This window comes from Gymnodraco acuticeps, unplaced genomic scaffold, assembly GCF_902827175.1.
Source record: "Gymnodraco acuticeps unplaced genomic scaffold, fGymAcu1.1, whole genome shotgun sequence".
Classification (NCBI taxonomy): Eukaryota; Metazoa; Chordata; class Actinopteri; order Perciformes; family Bathydraconidae; genus Gymnodraco; species Gymnodraco acuticeps.
The window spans coordinates 36,526-55,689 of record NW_022990606.1 but is presented as its reverse complement, the minus strand read 5'-3'; the positions used below and the strand labels follow the sequence as shown (position 1 = coordinate 55,689).

The 19,164-nt window shown below is 42.8% G+C and overlaps 1 protein-coding gene across 1 annotated transcript; it reads left to right on the top strand.

Moving 5' to 3' along the window:
* The first annotated feature begins 298 nt into the window (after positions 1–298).
* On the top strand, positions 299–18,860 carry LOC117554491. The gene is made up of 3 exons (XM_034228952.1): positions 299–1,524; positions 12,450–12,647; positions 18,721–18,860. Exons 1-3 carry the CDS (start codon positions 696–698, stop codon positions 18,858–18,860), a joined length of 1,167 nt encoding a protein of 388 aa, XP_034084843.1. The 5' UTR covers positions 299–695.
* Positions 18,861–19,164: the final 304 nt, after the last annotated feature.

Below are 19,164 nucleotides of genomic sequence, written 5' to 3'. Positions count from 1 at the left end.
TCTCTGCGAAACCAGTTAGATGGGTTGGCAAGAGAGAGGCTCTCCAGAATTGACGTGGCAACTCTACCGTGAAGTCAGAACCTCTGACTCTTGGACTTGTGATGTGAATCCTCCGGCCGTTAACTCCAAATAAACCATCATGTGTTTGACATCAAAGCTACTGCTCTTCCCGTGTCTCCTTCCTGAGTCGGTGACTCCCACTGCATAGCTACACAGAAGTTTCCTCTACATACTGGAGTGCAAGGGCAGAAGGTAATAACAATCCCCCTGGTTTGGCGTTTAGGTCTCAGCTATCTTTTTCCAAAGGTCGCCATAGTGGAGATATGAGCAAACACAATCCAATAATAATTGGATTGTGAGTGCAATTTGTGATTGCACTCACTCCCCATTTCAAGAAACAGGGAGACGTCACTGCATTCCATTTACTGATGGGGATAGAAGTTCCTGGAAAAGACCCAATGGGATAAATTTTAGTGAAGATAATTGACCCACCAGCTGATCCCTGATCTCGCCCAAAATATACTGAATCCCTCCTTCAGCCAGAACCAAAAATACCCCCTGCTAAATCTGTGAACAATCCACTGGTCACCTATCTGAGTACGACCTCTATACAGAAAGTCATAGCAGTGGAAACAGAATACGAGGACACGAATTATTGGTTAGACTGGGTTGTTTATTCTGTTAAGCAGAGCAAGATGGCGGACTGTCTGGCCTGTGCGGCTGCCCGACCAAGTTTGGGAACAGTGCCATTTCCATTTAACGCCCACAATAACCCAAGAGGACAACTCTGTATGTACAAACTCTATGGACAAAAATCCCCAGCAGATTGTGTCGACATTGCACAAAAGTATCCAGTGGTAAAAATAAATGACATTCCACCTGACTTCACGTCTTACGAGGGACTGTATGACTGCATCACAAGGGACTACCTAAAAGGTACAGAAGTAGGAACTCTTAGGTGGTGCAATTCTACAACGATTTTAAGTAACCAGGATTTTCTCCCAGGTATAACTATGCCCATTAGACAGTATCCCAGAACAGATGTGTGGTGGTATTGTGGCACTAAAACCCTGTATTCAGTTTTACCACAGGATTGGACAGGGACCTGTGCACTGGTACAGCTAGTGATGCCTTTTTATGCAGTACCGATGACGGCCGAGCAACTGATAAACATGGCAGTCCAACCCAAAGCAACTAGAGCCAAAAGGTCAGTCTTTCCAGGGAGTTTTGATTCCACTGTGTACATAGACAGCATAGGGGTGCCCAGGGGAGTTCCAGACGAGTTTAAAGCTAGAAACCAGATCTTAGCAGGGTTGGAATCCATTTTCCTTTGGCCTACGATAAATAAGAATGTGGACTGGATTAACTATATCTACTACAATCAGCAGAGGTTCATAAATCCCTCCAAGGACGCAATGAAGGGACTAAGCGAGCAACTGGACAAGACCAGCCAGATGTCTTTGCAGAACAGAGTGGCCCTAGATATGTTGCTGGCAGAAAAAGGGGGTGTATGCAAAATGTTTGGTGTAAGAGAATATTTTAATCTGATCTGTTTATAGAGTTTCTTATAGTTTCTTAGAATCTGTGATACTGCAAACATCTGCTTGTAGTATCAGTCAAAAACTCCTCTGTAAGTTGAGGTCACAGGTCAAACGCTTCTCCCATATCCTGTGGGGGGAAGGTTTCAGGCTTGTCTGCGTTTCCTTGAGACAAGTAGATTATTGTCTCCCATTTGCTATTGATTAGGTAAACGCGGGCTTCTGTGGGCCCGCCTCTCCTCGTGTTGCTGGGTGCTTTGGGGCTTTTGGGCCAGAGATGATTTTGGGTGGACCACAGGAGGGTGGGAAACTAAAGTGATCTCCCCGGCCGTATTTGTCTGTACTGTGTTCAATAAAACTCTCAGTGCTTTGGCTAATGACGTTCCAGACTCCTTCATTCTACCTCAACATTGCAACAACAGAAGTTTATCTTCACAATTGGCGTCTACGAACAGTACCGACATTTCTTCAGAAGACTGGTAGGTGCTTTTTTCAAATCTATTTGAACAACTGCCTTACCAGACTCTGTGATTGACGGTATCAAAATTACCTGTGAAACTGCGTGAGTGCAATTTGTTTTGGTCTCTCCACTATGTACATTTGAAGGCTTAATCATAACCTGAGAAATCGGTGTCTAGGGGATTCTATCCTGGCCGGTTTTTCCTGTGATTGCTGCTGGGGCAAGTGCCAACAAAAGCAAGCACAGCTCATGTATAAAACAATAAGAATATTTGGGGCTAATAAATAACCTCGGAACATCGACTTTTAACGATTTCCGCTGTGAGGGCGAATTCCCCTCCCCCCTGTGGTGAACGGCACACGAGTAATGTTTAAGAACACAGACTTGTATTTTTGCTAATCACACCATGAGCTCAAGAACTAAATTTAGCTATTAAATGGGAAGGGTGGTGGCAGAATATTACATTCACACTGTGTTTAATAAACTAACGGATTATTGAATTGGCTGTTGTTTAAAAAAAAAAAAAAAAAGTACTGAATTAATTAAAAATCTCTGCTCTCGGTTGGTTGAGCAGTTTTACCACTACATTTGCATAGTGGTTTTGATTGAGAATAAGGTAGTTTATTGCTCATCAATAGATTGAATATGGCTGAGAAGAGCCCATATTAAACAGATATTTCAGTGCTCCCGTTGAGGTTTCCGTAATTTCGGACTAAATTAAACTGGATGATTTTTTGGCCAGGGCGCTGATTTTGTTGCGAGTACATGCTTGCTTGTCTAATTGCAGTGTTTGTTTTATTGTACTAACCGTTAAACATGGGTAATACTGCCTCCACAAACGATTCAGTTGGTAAGAGAAAAGCGATTTCACGCACAAAGACACTTAAAAAAAACCCAATTGCAGAAAACCAGTACACGCATTTGTTTTCTCCAAACATGCCGTCTGGAATTGTCGGAAGAACTTTGGATTGGTCTAAAGTTATGCCGTTTACATCGTTACTTTGCGAACACTCACAACAGATTAATCAGAAAGGATTGATTCAATTTGATTGGCCTCTTACAGGTAGTTTTGATATGGCCGTGTTGTGGCAGGCATTTAAACTGGTGGAAGATAATTCAAATTGTTCATGGGATCAAGGATACATGACAGAATGTGTGAAAGCTTGGATGACTATAGCAGAGAAAAGGGGTTATGAGGAGCGGAAGAATGCAAAATCTGTTGGCAGCGAGCGAGGCTCCATTGAGCTCAAGGCGCTGATTGATAAAGTTTCTCAATGTGCAAAAAGTTGTCATTTGCTTAGCCTAGAGGCTGCTTTTGATGTAAGATCAGAAAACATGTCCAGATTCAGGGAAAGACACGGTGAGAATGTTCCAGACATTGCAAAATCAGTAATTTATGATTGGATTAAAAGAAGTGGCAAAACTCCAACCCCATCTCAGCTCATTTGTATTTTGACAGACGCAGGGCTGTTGGACGGAAAGCAGGCTGTATCTCTCTGTACGAAAATAATTCCCGCGACAGAACTCTCAAATCCCGTTGCGAGAAACTCCGATGATGATCTGTTAATGACAGCTGCAGCTATCATGAATAAAAATGGTTTGAGATATCAGACAGGACAATATAGAGAATTAGAATCGGCACACGCCGAGCAGAGGGCAGCAGCGGGGGAGGGGAATGTTTCACATGGCAGTCCGCTATTGACCCCCACTCCTCGCACTCCGCCACTCCTCTTACAAGATTACACAGGTTCGCCGTACGGCACCAGTTTTCCAAAACATGTCCAGCGTAAAATGTACACGACAATGCAAACTTCTCAGGATAATAATTCTGAAGAAAGTGTGACCGCCCCGAAAATTCTGATAGGAGATGTTCCAGTTTGCAAACCCTGGACACCCGCTGAGGTCATTGATGTCACTAACCACGCTCCCAGTCCCACTAAAAGTCCAGATGAGTATCTGTCATGGTTGACTAATGTTTGTTCAGTTTATAACTGTTTGGTTCATGATGTTAAACAGCTGATAATCTTAACATACAAAGCAGATTGGCCCACGTGCAGAGACGAGTTTAAATTTCCTGAGTGTACGGCCGCAGGGGACTGGCCCACGACACAGACGCGAGACATGTGGATACAAAACGTTGCTGCATTGGCTATCAGAGCATGCGCTAAAACTCACACAGATTTCTCCCAAGTGACGGCTTGTGTACAAGACCCAGCAGAAAATGTCCCAGAATTTATCCAGCGTTTCATGACAGTATGGGACAATAATGCGGGAATTAAAAGAGAGGGTAATGATTTGTTTGCCATACAGACCTTGTTACATAATTTAATCCCAGAGACAGCTCAGGCGTACATGATGTCGACCCCCGATTGGCAAATTAAATCTTGGAAAATGACTATCGCCACAATGCGTGCCCTGCATAGGAGCCACATTTTCCTTACCCCCAGAATTTCACAACTGCTTCAACAATTTCCTCAAAACACCCAGGCTTATCAAACTCAGGGACAAAACCACACCCAGCAGTATCAAAATCAGGGGAGATCACAGGATTATCATAATAAGAGCAGACAGCAGTAGAACAAAAATCCTAAAAAATTGATGCCATGTCATGTTTGCGGAGCAACGGATCACTGGGCAGGACAGTGTGATAAGCGGTGGGGGGTCCAGCAGTACACACAGCCCCCCCTTACACAGCCCCCCCTCACCCAGCCCCCCTTTTCCCAGCCCGCCCTTCCACCTACCCTTCCCCAGCAGTCCGGACATCTGGCATTAATGCAGTCTCCACGTTATGACAGACAGAACCAGGGGCAGAACGCTCAACAAAGTGGATTTAATAGAAGATAGGGGTGCCAGGAAGATATAGGATCAGATTCACAGCATTTCCCCATTCAAGCAGCAACAATTCGCCTTTCCAATAACCCGCGTGAAGATCCAATTATGCCCGTTGATTTTAGTGGTACGGCTGTAGATATTTTGATTGACAGCGGAGCCACCTTGTCTGCCGTGCGTACTAAGGAGAAAGTGTGTGAAGCAACCAATAAATTTGTCACAACCATCGGTGTTGCTGGAATTTCTATGTCCGAACCCATTTCAGAGACCACTAATGTTTCAATTAATGGATCAAACGTGGAACACTCTTTCATTATTTCAGATGGAAGTCCTATTAATTTAATGGGCAGGGACTTACTATGTAAATTACAGGCAACAATACATTGCACTTCAGACGGATTGTTTTTGACAATTCCTGACAGTAAGGTCTATCAGGCAGTCCAATTCATTCAATCATCGCGAGACAACCTGTATTGTTGGTCATTTCCAGATTTCAACATGATTTCTGTTTTCTCCACAACAGGGATTCAGAAGATTGCTAGCATTTCTCTGGTTTGTGCGTCTTTAATGTCTCTTATGCGACCTGTGTTGAATTGTCATTGCACAGCAGCCTTTAATCCGTCAGATGACTACGCGCAATCAGTAAGAGGTTTTTGCAACAAATCAGATCGGTTGACAAGTGAACAATATTTGTTCATTGCCCGACAAGGATGTGCTTTACCCATCAGACTCACAACACCCCAGCAGGTTCTCCATGTTGAAGAAACCCTCCCCTACATAACGGTGGCTGTTACGCCAGGCAGTAACCCAAAGGAGGTGGGGGCCATGGCAGCCCGCTGCCAGGCCCAGCTGGAAGCCTCACTTTCCCCTCTCTCACACACACACGCACCTAACGTAATTAACTTTGGAGGGGAGCATTTCCTGCTGCGTCTCGCGGAGCCAATTGCTCTTCCCCAAAGCACCTTCCTTCATTTACAACCAAACCCCCCCACAGAGTATGGCCCCCCCTCAGATTTTTCAGAAGTCCCGGCTACATTATGGGCAAAACACAAGAATCATGTGGGTTTTGTTGCCTCAGCGCCTCCACATCGAGTAACACTTAAAGCCAACGCCAGATTGCCAGCTATCAGACAGTACAATTTTCCCCATAGAGCCATTTTGGGGATTGAAGGAGTCATCCAATCTTTGCTTGATCAGGGCGTGTTAATTTACACAACTAGTCCCTGTAATACTCCAATTCTACCCATACCTAAACACAATCGCCCTGATGAGTGGCGCTTTGTCCAGGATTTGCAAGCTATTAATGCTATTGTCATTCCGACAGCTCCAATTGTGCCGGACACCAATTCGATTTTAGCTTCTCTGCCCCCGGACTCTAAGTACTACACAGTGATTGATTTATGTTCAGCATTTTTCTCTGTTCCTCTGCATCCAGACAGCCAGTATCTGTTTGCATTTACTTTTAAAGGTAAACAAATCACATACACGCGCCTCCCACAGGGGTTTGTTGAATCTCCGACAGTGTATGCAGCAGCTGTGAGGAGAGATCTGGACACTTTGGTCCTGACAGGAGGTAGTACCTTGCTTCAGTACGCAGATGACCTGTTGTTAGCTTCTCCCAATAGAGACGCCTGTCGCATCGACTCCATTCTGCTCATGAAAAGACTTTCTGAATGCGGACACAGAGCATCCCTGGCCAAGTTGCAATACTGCCAGACTGAGGTCACGTATTTGGGTCACATTCTGAGGGATGGACACCGTCTCCTCTCGCCAGCATGGATTTGTCTGTTGAACAAAGTACCACCACCTCGGAAAAAGAAGGACATGCTTTCCTTCTTGGGCATGGCAAATTATTGCAGACACTGGATTTTTGAGTATGCTGCGATGGATTCTGTCCTGCGTGCTGCCACTCTGCAGGCTGCCCCTAGCATTGTTCAATGGTCTGAGGACATGCACACTGCCTTTCAGTACTTAAAGCGAGCCCTCACATCGGCTCCCGCCCTGGGTCTACCTGATTACCATCAGCCGTTTCACCTGCACGTCCATGAGAAGGGGGGCTTTGCAACGGGCATCTTGGTGCAGAAGCATGGCTCTAATTTCCGGCCTGTTGCATACTACTCATCTCGACTCTCCCCTGTGGTGCTTGGTATGCCTTCATGCCTGCGTGCTGTGGCCGCAGTTGCGATAGTTGTAAAACAATCCTCTCCCATTGTACTGGCCAGTGACTGTGTAGTACATGTCCCACATGCAGTTTTGCATATTCTGAACACCTCTGCTACTCAGCATATGACGGCAGCAAGGCGATCTGGTTATGAAGCGGTAATTCTTTCAAGTCCACACATCACTCTTAAACGTTCCCCCCCCCCTAAACCCAGCAACACTGGTGCCAATTCCAGATTTTGAAATAACACATGACTGCGTCACAACGATTGACATGTCTTCCTCCCCCAGAGCTGATATGTTGCAAACTCCTATCCCTAATTCAGATATGATTCTATACACAGACGGGTCTGCGAGCAGGCCGTCTGACACAGTACACTTAGCAGGCTACGCTGTTGTGAATGACTGGGAAGTTTTAGAAAGCCGGGCCTTGCCAAATGGCACGTCAGCTCAGGCTGCAGAGTTGTACGCTCTGCTTAGGGCGTGTATTTTGGCTGAAGGTAGAGTTGCAACCATTTTCACAGACTCCAGGTATGCATTTGGTGTGTGCCATGATTTTGGTGTCTTGTGGAAAATGCGCGGTTTCTTAACATCGGCTGGTAAGCCTATTCAACATCATGCGTTAGTAGCTGAGCTATTAGACGCTATCCTGCTCCCTGCACAGCTAGCAGTAGTTAAATGTGCTGCTCACACAAATTCTAATGATCCTATTTCGCGTGGAAATGCGTTAGCCGACACCGCGGCTAAACAAGCAGCAGTTTCCTCCTCTTCTATGGTGCTCCAATGCCCCTCGACACAACCCGCAGAAACAATTTGTTTGCCTTCCTGTAATGATGTCGCGGACATGCAAGCCCACGCTGATGTTAGGGAGAAAGATTTATGGCTAAGACGAGGTTGTACACTTGACGCTGAGTCCAGCTTGTGGCTCCACCCAGACGGCCGGATGGTCTGTCCCCGTTCATTCCTCCATGTTTTGGCACATGTTGCACATGGCAAATCACATGTAGGAAAAGGAGGGATGAATGGGATTATAAAGTCACAATGGTTTGCTCCAGGCATTACACTAGCTACACAGACCCTTGTAGATAGATGCATGATATGCCAGCAGACAAGAAGAAGAAAAGGTCCAGTTCAGCATGAACATTTACCGCCCCCCTCGGGGCCCTTTGTAAATATGCAAATTGACTTTTCGCACATTACACCATGCCAAGGATTCAAATATCTTTTAGTAATAGTGTGCCAGTTCTCCAAATGGGTAGAGGCCTACCCTACCAGAAAAGAAGACGCCAGAACAGTTGTAAAGTGTCTTCTCAAAGATGTTATCCCTAGATTTGGTGTTCCAGCAGGGATTAACAGTGACAGAGGTCCAGCATTCATTTCTAAGATAACCCAGAGTCTAGCTACAGTGTTAGGGTTCAAATGGCAATTGCATGTTCCCTATCATCCACAGAGCTCAGGTCAGGTTGAGAGAATGAACTTGACTATAAAGGAGAAACTCACTAAAACAATGTTGACCACAGGACTAAAATGGGTAGACGCGCTGCCGCTAGTTCTGTGCTCAATCAGAAACTCACCAAATGCAACGACAGGGCTCAGCCCACACGAAGTATTGATGGGAAGGCCAATGTTTACAGGATCTAGCCCCCCAGTAATGCCCCACAGACTCACTCTTTTGTGGACAGAGGATTACATGACTAACTATGTCAAATATCTAACTGACATGTTGAGAAAGTTTCACAGGCAGGTGGCTGACAGGCTCCCTCAGCCTGGTGAGGAGCCCACCCACCCTTTTCAGATTGGTGATAATGTACTAATCAAATCGCTTGAAAAAGATTATTTGTCTCCCAGGTATAAAGGTCCTTTCCAGGTATTAATAGTGACCAGAACAGCCCTGAGAGTACAAGGTAGAGCGGAGTGGATTCACGCTTCAAGATGTCGTCTCTCTCCTCTACCGGATGCTGGCGTGTGAAGGCAGTCATCATCATCGTCATTCTGGGTTTACTGTACCTGGCCAAGAACGCCCTGCTAGATGAAGCTGTGAAAATCCCAACGACAGGTGGCGAGGGACCTCGCCCGTCTGAGGGAGAAAATAAGGTGCTCTTATCTAAGAGCGCAGACGACTTGACCACTCAGGGTCCAGACCCTGAGGGCAAAACAACACCAACGGGCAAAGAAGTGCCTAGCGACAAGGACAGGTTGTATCCAAACACCACACAGACATTCAGTATGGTGCAAGAGACACAAAGAGAGAGAAAAGGAGGGAGAATAAGGAGGATTGTCTCCCTCCCTGATCATAAGTCAGAGACTATTGCCTTTAACTGCCCAATTTCAATATGTGACTCATCTAACTGTATTATTGTGTTTCCTGTGTCCTCAGTTTACCCAACATGGGAGTTATATCCAAAAAACCAGTACGCTTGGTTCAGAGTCGCACCAGAGGGGGTAAGGATGGCTCTTAACACCATCGAAGAAATGCCCCCAGAACTGTGGTGTAGCACTGTAGAACAGTTCGAGACACTGATAAGGAATGAGGTAAAATGTACAGTGCGGAAGCCAGATTACCGCGTTCCCAATCTAGGTGATACTGCATGCACATTTACTGGACCAAATAGCAAAACAAATGTTCCATCTACTCCACTTAAACAATCAGGAGGCGAGGTAGATTCTTCAAAAAAGGCCTTAATTACTCCTTTTAAACAAACTAAAACTAATTCTGCAGTAAGTTTAATGTTAGACTACGCACATGAACGTAATGTTAGCAACTGTTGGTTGTGCCAAAATATGCCAGAATCAATGCATTCTCCTATGTTTAGCCCAATTCCTTTCACAAAAGCTGATTACGGTTTAGTAAACTGGAATGACATAGCATCCAGAATTAGCGACGAGGCGGAGGATTGTTATACTCCTTCCTACCCCATAGACTCTGAAAAACCTTTACAGTACAAGGGCTTAGTCTCTCTCATTATTGATACAGTAAATAAAGATTACCTGCCTGACGGTTTCAAACGTTTGATGTTTTTAAAACTAATATATATGAAGAAATACGTTAACCTAGCTTTTGAATATAGATTCCAGTTAGCTCTAGCTCAGACTAATTGTTCGGCTAACGTCACCAGTCCAACATGTACAATGCAACCACACACACCCGCTTTGTTAGTTGAAGCTTTGGTAACAGTTGTGCCCTGGTTTGGCTCTAGAACAGTGGACTCCGTTGAGGTTAAAATACATGACTGTACGCATCCAATACCCTTAGGCAAGCCCCCTACACGTGACTGCTCAGTATATGTTCCCCCAATTGTTGTGCATGAATGGAAGAATGTGTCCATCTGCTTCCAGAATGCAGTAGGATCTCACACCTCTCCTGATGTGGGACACAGCGACTGTAACGCCATAGTGAGAGTACATTTAGCCAGAATTCCCCTCCCACAGAGAGTTTACTTAGTTTGTGGGGACCGGGCCTATGGCTGTGTGCCATATGACGTTTTTTATGGTACCTGTTATCTAGCCTACCTAATCCCTTTAATCCGTAAAGTAGAGGCTACTGAGATTGCAGCAATACTTCCCTCTCTACACAGGAACAGCAGGTCTATTACACAAGGACAACAGATAGCTAGCCTATTCTTGCCTTGGTACGGTATTTATGTTACTCAGCAGGAAATTGTCGCATTGTCCAAAGTTGTGGAACACCATTTAAATGTATCCAACATAGCGATGTTAGCTGAACACAAAGAATTGCAGGAAGTTCGGACAGTAGCACTACAGAATCGTATGGCGCTTGACCTCCTCTTAGCTGCCCAAGGAGGAACATGCAAGGTGATAGGAAGTGAATGCTGTTCTTTCATATCTGATGCCACACCTGACGTTATGGACATGGCTCATGATACTGCCAGGGGAATAAAATAATTGCATGAAACTCATGGGTTTACATTTGGGGAATTAAGTGGAACTTTTGGATCTTGGGGAGCGGGGCTGGTTACATTTGTTGTTACTGTTTATCTTGGTTGTGCTAATCCTAGTGATCTGTTTGATCACTGTAGTTAAATTAGCCATACGAAGGGTTGCCAAGACCGCCCTCCAGGCCCCACAAAGACTAGTTGGGCATTCGACTGTAAAGGACACAATATTAATGTACAATGCCGAGCTTCCGGACCCCTGGGTCTCCATCGTGATCTCTGACCCGTGGGTACCTCCATTCAGCGATTGAGATGTTGTTTAAAGTTGATATTCTGAATAAAGAACAGATGTTTTGATAATTGATTACAGTTGATACACTGGATTAAAGGACAAATGTCTGATTTTTCCTTTTCAGGTTGTTATACAAATAAAATGTTTGATTTTCCTTTTCAGATTTTGAACAAATGTATTTGAATGAAATAAATGTATTACTAAGTACCTTACTCTTGAATAAAGCATAATGAAGTAAACTTAAAGTAATGTTAAAGATTGAGGACACTGTAACTTTACAGTTTACAGATTGATCGATTCATCACTGTGAATTTATACCTTAAACTAGGAACCTTAGCTGGATCTCTCATGATTCTGATTTATACCTCAATTGGATTTCTCATAATCCTAAATTATACCTCAATTGATTTCTTATAATCCTAAATTCTAATTGTGTTTTAATAAGTAATTGCCTTAAAGTAAATCTTTGAGATGTAAGCTGATTTAGAATTTGTGTTTGATGAATGAGATTAACTGAGTGATAAATGATAAAAGATCTTATTTTTGAAACATATATTTTGCTATAATATTGTTGTATCCCATGTGTTTATTATTGTGCCTTTTGACAAAAAATGCCAAGCACTGAAGAGAGATGATTTTTTATTATGATTGACTGTGTTCAATCAGGGTGATTGAAGTGTTTTCAATCTTGTTCTACTTTTTGATGTAATGAATGTATCTGAGCCCACCCAACTCTGAAGACGCTTATTGATTTAAGTATTGACTGAAATATTCTTAGACTAATGTTAATTGGTTATCAATAGATTGATAAAAAGAGTGAATCTGTAAGAGAATATTTTCATCTGATCTGTTTATAGAGTTTCTTATAGTTTCTTAGAATCTGTGATACCGCAAACATCTGCTTGTGGTATCAGTCAAAAACTCCTCTGTAAGTTGAGGTCACAGGTCAAACGCTTCTCCCATATCCTGTGGGGGGAAGGTTTCAGGCTTGTCTGCGTTTCCTTGAGACAAATAGATTATTGTCTCCCATTTGCTATTGATTAGGTAAACGCGGGCTTCTGTGGGCCCGCCTCTCCTCGTGTTGCTGGGTGCTTTGGGGCTTTTGGGCCAGAGATGATTTTGGGTGGACCACAGGAGGGTGGGAAACTAAAGTGATCTCCCCGGCCGTATTTGTCTGTACTGTGTTCAATACAACTCTCAGTGCTTTGGCTAACGACGTTCCAGACTCCTTCATTCTACCTCAACATTACAACAACAGAAGTTTATCTTCACATTTGGAACATTATGTTGTACTTTCATTCCAAACAACACCTCACCTGATGGATCAGTAACCAAGGCTCTGAAGGGACTCACTACTCTAAGCATGGAGTTAGCAGACAACAGTAGGATAGAGAAGAACTCCCTGGGGGGTTTTTTAGATGGTTGGCTGGGAAAGTACAAGGATTTCCTAGTGAGTGGACTGATGTCAGTGACAGGTGTGATCGTGATATTGGCACTGGGTTGTTGTTGTTTCTCAACCTGCATCCGCGCTTTTGCAAACCGACTGATTAATGGGGCCCTCAACCAAGAATATGCTAGGGGTCAATATCACATGGGGGGACAGTTTCCAATGCTAGTAGAACAGGACGATCCACCCCCATATACAGATGTAGATGAAAATGATGAGTTAGTTTGAATGAGTTTAAATAATATGGATGTTCAGAGATGAGAATGTTCAATGAATGTCCAGCCGAGGTGATTCTTTAAATGATGAAATCATGTGAAGAAGAAAAATGCTAAAATGGAGTGAATCCATTTCAATTTACTTATGCTATTCCAAGATAGTTTATTTTATTCATTATTATACTATACTATTCCAAGATAGTGTATTTTCATTTTTTATTATTACATTACACTGGTACAAGATATTTTATTCTATACTGTTCTAATATGATGGATCCCATGTTTTATAAATCATTGCTATTTTAAAATGGGTCGTTTCTTTTCACTTTGTAAAAACAAGTGCCTTAACACTGAGCGTGGTATGAGAACGGTTTCTGTGAAAGGAGGGAGGAAGAAATGTTCTGATACCAAGCCATTGCTGCTATTTTAAAGAGCCATATTGAATGTTAACACTAGAAGTTATGCACAAGGGAAAACTTTTATGTTTGAACACAGTCAAAGTATTTTTGTAAAATTGAGGCTATTTGAACCATTCCATTTTGATTGTATGTTTTTGATATGAGTTATGTAATATGCAGAGTTCAGATGAAGAACTCATTGATTTCAGTATTATACACACTTTTTAGGTGTGTAAGGAGGGACTGTTAGAAATTAAAATCAATGTTTTGATGGCATAATGTACCTTAAATGTACCTTTAGTTTAAATGCTGTTTTATACTGAAAAACCAGACGTTCTTGTGCACAACCAGTTAGACTTTTATTCTGAAAAACCTTCACCTCCGGTTAGCATGAGGCTAATATACCATTTCCTATAGAGGTGAATTTAGCAGCGATATGATATGATGTTGCACACCGAAACCTACTGATTTCAACACTACAACTATAGACATCGAGATATTATTATTGTTGGATATTAAATGAAGATACAGTTTATTTGAGTACGTTATCGTTTACAGATGTGAGTAGCATGTCACAACATTCGGAACGACCGGAAATCAAATTGCTGTGAAGGATTTCCTGTATTTTTTTGGAGTATTGATTACAGCGTTTAGAATGTGTTAAATGAAAAGTCATGAAAGAGTTAAGGAGGAGAAAAGGCGTGTTTAGATATATATTGAATGTACAATGTCTGTATCATGTGATATGCGTAACAACGGACATTAAATACACGGAGAGCCGGCCCCCAGGGAGGAGCCAGGAGAGGCTATATAAACAACGAAACCTGAGGGGTTCGGCCTCTTTTCTCTGCTAACAAGGGCCAGATGCACAGCTGTATTTCTGTTGGAAAATATCCTGTTTGTGACTTTACCGCGCCTTTTTTATTAATTAAAGTACCAATTTGAAAACATCTCAGAGACTCCATTTAGTCTCCTTTTTAAGCTTCTCTTTCCTGGACGCGAGAATAACCATCACAGTTAACAGGACGCACCCCTGAAATTCCCACCCACCTGGGAGGTTTGTGTCAAAATCTCAAACAAAAAATGAAGGAGCGCAAAAGAGAGAGATGCAGCGAGAGCAAAAGTCTGATCATTGAGAAAGAAGAAAGAAGAACTGCAAACAAAAACCTATATTAAAACAAAGAAAAAATACTTATAGTTTACATGATTACACAAATGATTTGTTTGCAACTTATAGTTTTATTTTTGAAAAGTATTTTATTTTGCTTGACTCAGTTTTTTTTTCTTTTAAACTCATAGTTTTGCTTTATTCTGAAAAACTGTTGCTTTATCTTTATGATACAAAACTAATCCCATAGGCATCCACCATAGCCTTATTAACAGCCTAAAAGAGGGGAAATCACTGGTTAATTGTCAAATGCCATGAAAAAATAAACAATGAGGTCTTGCACACCTGCCGTGTGTGGGGATGACATAGTGTTGGAGATCTGAGTGGTCTGAAACCCACCTCGGTTCTGCGTGTCCTTTTGATGAGCTGGTTTAAATCATAAAAGGAAGGAATTTAAAAGCACCAGGATACAATTTTGAACAATAATCTGTTTTAATGGTAAAAGACACAATACAATTTACAGAGTACTCTGGGCTCAATTCCACTACCGTGCTACACCGAGACGGTCAGTCAGAAGGGGCGCCGAGCATCAAAATATCATATTATGTATACACACAAGTGGGGAGGAGTTGTGTTGGTTGCTCCTCCCCAGCTATTTGTTATTGGCGATTTCACTTCTGGGCGAGCCCTAGACCGTGAGCTGGTAGTTCTCCATTGGCCAGTTCCACTTCTGGGCGGGACCCTAGGCAATGAGTCAGCAGCCGTGATTCCGTCTGATTCGCTCCCTCTCCTTACAGTGGTGTGTGTGTGTGTGTGTGTGTGTGTGTGTGTGTGTGTGTGTGTGTGGTGTGTGTGTGTGTGTGTGTGTGTGTGTGTGTGTGTGTGTGTGTGTGTGTGTGTGTGTGTGTGTGTGTGTGTGTGTGTGTGTAAATAAGGATGTTTCCTGCCATGCAAACTGCTCCTACTTCATACAGAGTAATTAAGCACACACATATATTTAAGCCAATTACTCCAAAATGTTGTGGCAATTTAGCACGCACGACATCCTTTGAACTTCCTCTAACCTCGAAGTCAGCTCACTTAACATGAATACATATATTGATAATTCAGAAATCAATATTAGAAACATGTCAACATTCATCAAACAGTATCTTATCCCCAGATATGGAGCAGGTCAATTCTAAAACTGTCAATCAATGGTCAGATTGAACAATCGAGTTGGGGCATGTTGAGGAATTGAGGGAAAATTGAAGTAACTTGAAAGTTTGAAGTGAAAGTTTGATACAGCGTATTTTTGGTATATTCATCTTAATGTCCCCTGATATATAAGAAGTGTGTTTTTATATATTCATGTGTGTATTTAATTACTTTGTATTCAATAATAGCAGTATGTTCAAGAGAAGCTGGAAATATGATAAGTGAAAATGAGTGTGCGTTAGAAGTGGAGATGTGAGCAGGGGAATGTCCTTATTTGAAGATAGGTCAGATCTCTGGAATGAGTGTGCGTTCTCTGTATATGTTATGCAGGGTCCGTGCAGGACACCCAATGTGTCTGTGTTACCTTAAATCAGGGGTGGGGAACCTCCGGCCCCCGGGCCGTATACGGCCCGCGAGAGCATTTGGTATGGCCCTCGAGGTAATTTATAAACACACGCAAAAAAGAAAAAAATTAAAGAAATCTAGACCGCAAAATAATTAAACAAGCGAGTGCCTGTTTTTCCTGGCAACGGTCATGGTCCTTGAACACAACACGAGCCTAACGTGTCATCACGTGGTATATGTCTCGTCTGACGGGGGTGCAATTCTGACGGAGAGCACCAGAACGTCGCTCCGGGACTTCAAAAAATGGCAGTACCCATAAATCCGTACCGGTCCGTACACATGCTGCAGTTTTTGCGTGTCTGTGTCTTTAGTTGAAAGCCCAGTGGCGATCTGCTCATCTGTCATCCTGATCATAACTTTGTTGTTATTAGCATCTGGTTAGCTCGCTATGCTAACGAATATAAGAAGCTTTCTCTCCAACCAGTGTGGTAAAGGCACATCTTTATATGATCATTATAGTTATACAAAAATAAGAGAATAAAGTAAACAGGTATAAAATACTATGACAGTAAAAAAAAAGTTGTTATTAATAAACAAGAATACAGTTTGAAAGGAGAGTGATTTGTAAAATATCCATAAAGAAAAAGTAAATCTGCTTACAGTTCTGTTTCATATGGGTGTTGAGAGATGTTTCCATAGATCTCTTCATGTTGCTCTCAAAGTGCACCAGATTGATGCTTTCAACTTCAATATTTAAAAAAAATCTTCCCGGGGGAGCATGTCCCCGGACTCCCCTAGAGGAGGTTAGGTCCCCCCCCACTTAAATCATGTCCACATGAATAGGAAACTAAATACATTTGCACACATCTTGTGTCCATATCTTTCTGTTTGGTGGTCATGCCACAACCGTGCACGTGCATGCATGCGCGAGTCATGGTGAGATATCTGGATTAAGAGGTTGCTTTTTCTTTGCACAGAATGAAAGAAAGGTGAAATGAGTGGGCTGTGATTTTTAAGCAGAGGTCAATAATTTGTGCGGCCCTCGGAGGATGTTGAAAAAATTGAAATGGCCCTTGAGAAGAAAAAGGTTCCCCACCCCTGCCTTACATGGTAAAAGAAGGGAAATGAGTGTGCGTGAAACCTGCTGAAATACCAAATGTTTTTGCTTCAAACTGAGACTGTTTTTGGGTCCTCTGCTGGCACGCGCTGATTCGCTGTGACACAGCATCTTTTGCATCTCCCAATGAGATGACCTGAAAAGATGACCAGCTGACCCAACCCCTCCTGTTTGTTTCTTGCATGAAAGCCTGTTGAGGCCTGGTGTCCGTCCTCTTCCCTCCTGCTGCCAAGACGAGTTACGGCCCGTACACACAGCAGCTTTTGGCGATTTGTCCACCGCTTCCAGCGCGTCTCCGCCCATTGACTTTGAATGGGGATGACGTCACTTTCCCTCGCTTGTCGCCGAACTGCATTGTGGGGGGGCGAGGCGAAGATTTCCAGGATTTCCAGGATGTTCAGGATTCCAAAGTTGAACAATGTTCAACTTTTGAGGCTGAGCTGGAAGCGACAGCCAATCAGATCCGTTTATGCAAATCTGACAGTTCAAGCGCTAGCCAATCAAACCGCGTGCAAGCTGGGAGAACCAGACCCGCAGTTCATTTCTATATTCCACAAAAATGGAGGAGAAGTTAGTTATTGCGGTAGCAAATCACCCGGTTCTTTATGACCAGTCCCTATTTACTTACCGGGATACAAACCGGAGGAACCAGGCATGGAGGGAGGTGGCAGAGGCAGTGGGTGAAACTGGTAGGTTTTCGCTTGTTTGGGGATTTTATATCCAGTTTACTTCGTTGCTAGTTTACTTTGTTGCTAGCAAGCATAGACAGTATCATTAGCCAGCATGGAATGTAGCATAAAATAGCACCATAGACATTAATCTCATAAATGTTCAAAATGTTCAAAAAATAAATGTTCATCATAGCCCTTCCCACACTTTACCTCTGCCACATCATAGACTATATCTGCATCACATTAATGCACACTGTCATATTCCTTTATGCACATATTCTGATTTCACATTTCTTAGTTTATATGCAAAAATGCATTCATAGCATTCTATTTCCATGTAAATTACTGCTTTATGTAATTGTTATCTTATTGCAATTTAACTGTATTTTATATTAGATTTCTTGTTTTTTATATATGCACCATGACATCAAGTCAAATTCCTAGTATGTGCAACCTACCTGGCAATAAACCTGTTTCTGATTTTGATTCTGATAAAGTGTGACAAAACCTTTTATGCAATTGACAGTGATAAAGGGATTAGGTTTTCATTAATGGAGGAATAATTTTCATAAATTAAAGAAATTAACTGTATTCTTTCATTTCATTTTATTAGACGAAGTGTGCAGAAAGAAATGGAAGACACTGAGGGACAAGTACAGGAAGGAGAAACAAATTGAAAAGGAGGGGAAAAGAAGCGGTGCAGGGTCTTCGGGGGGACATAAGCCCTGGCATCTCGCGGCAGTCATGACTTTTTTAAACCCATTCATGATTGACCGTGAGACGTCCAGCAATGTCCCCCGGCAAACCCTTCCTCCATCCACCCTGGTGCCAGATGAAGAGAGCCAGGAAAGCCAGCCAGCCAGTCCAGCCAGTCAGCCAGCCAGTCAATCAGTCAGTCAGCTAGTCAGCCAGCTAACAGCCAGCAAGCAGAGCAGACAGGACAGGAGGAGGCGAGTGTTGCGGGGAAAAAGGAAAAGGAGAAGTGAGATGTCCTCCTTTCAGCAAAGTTTGCTGTCTGCCGTCGGTCCTATTCCCATTCACCCCCACCAGTGGTGGTGGAGGAGGACGAGGACCTGTCATTCTTCAAGAGTCTCTTGCCCACCATGAGAGTGATGTCAAGACAGAAGAAGTTAAGAGTCAGATTTGACATTCACAAGGTGGTTTTAGAGGCAGACCAGGAGGAAAATTGATTACTGATACTGATCCACATTACATGTTTTTACACTCATCACACACTTCACTGACAACATTACATAAATAAAAGTTATTTAAAGTATGTTATGGCTCTACTGTGTCTTCACTTGTTCATGTGGTTTGTCAGTTGCAACATACCAGAAGCTTCATGTATGTCGATATATAATGTGCCGTCTTCTGTAATTGTTCAGGTGAAAACCTTTTGTAATCATGGGTGGTTTATCAGTAAAAACAGGGCTGAAGGAAAAAGGTTGTTAGTCATATCATAATATAATAATATCAATTCAAGAAACATGTTTA

Bases quoted from the DNA above. Each gene is read 5' to 3' on its own strand.
- LOC117554491 (XM_034228952.1), top strand. From the start codon at position 696: ATGGCGGACTGTCTGGCCTGTGCGGCTGCCCGACCAAGTTTGGGAACA. The intron at 1,525-12,449 runs GTGTAAGAGAAT...TCTTCACATTTG, and splicing joins GGGTGTATGCAAAATGTTTG to GAACATTATGTTGTACTTTC. The intron at 12,648-18,720 runs GTGTGATCGTGA...CACCCCCACCAG, and splicing joins TGGACTGATGTCAGTGACAG to TGGTGGTGGAGGAGGACGAG.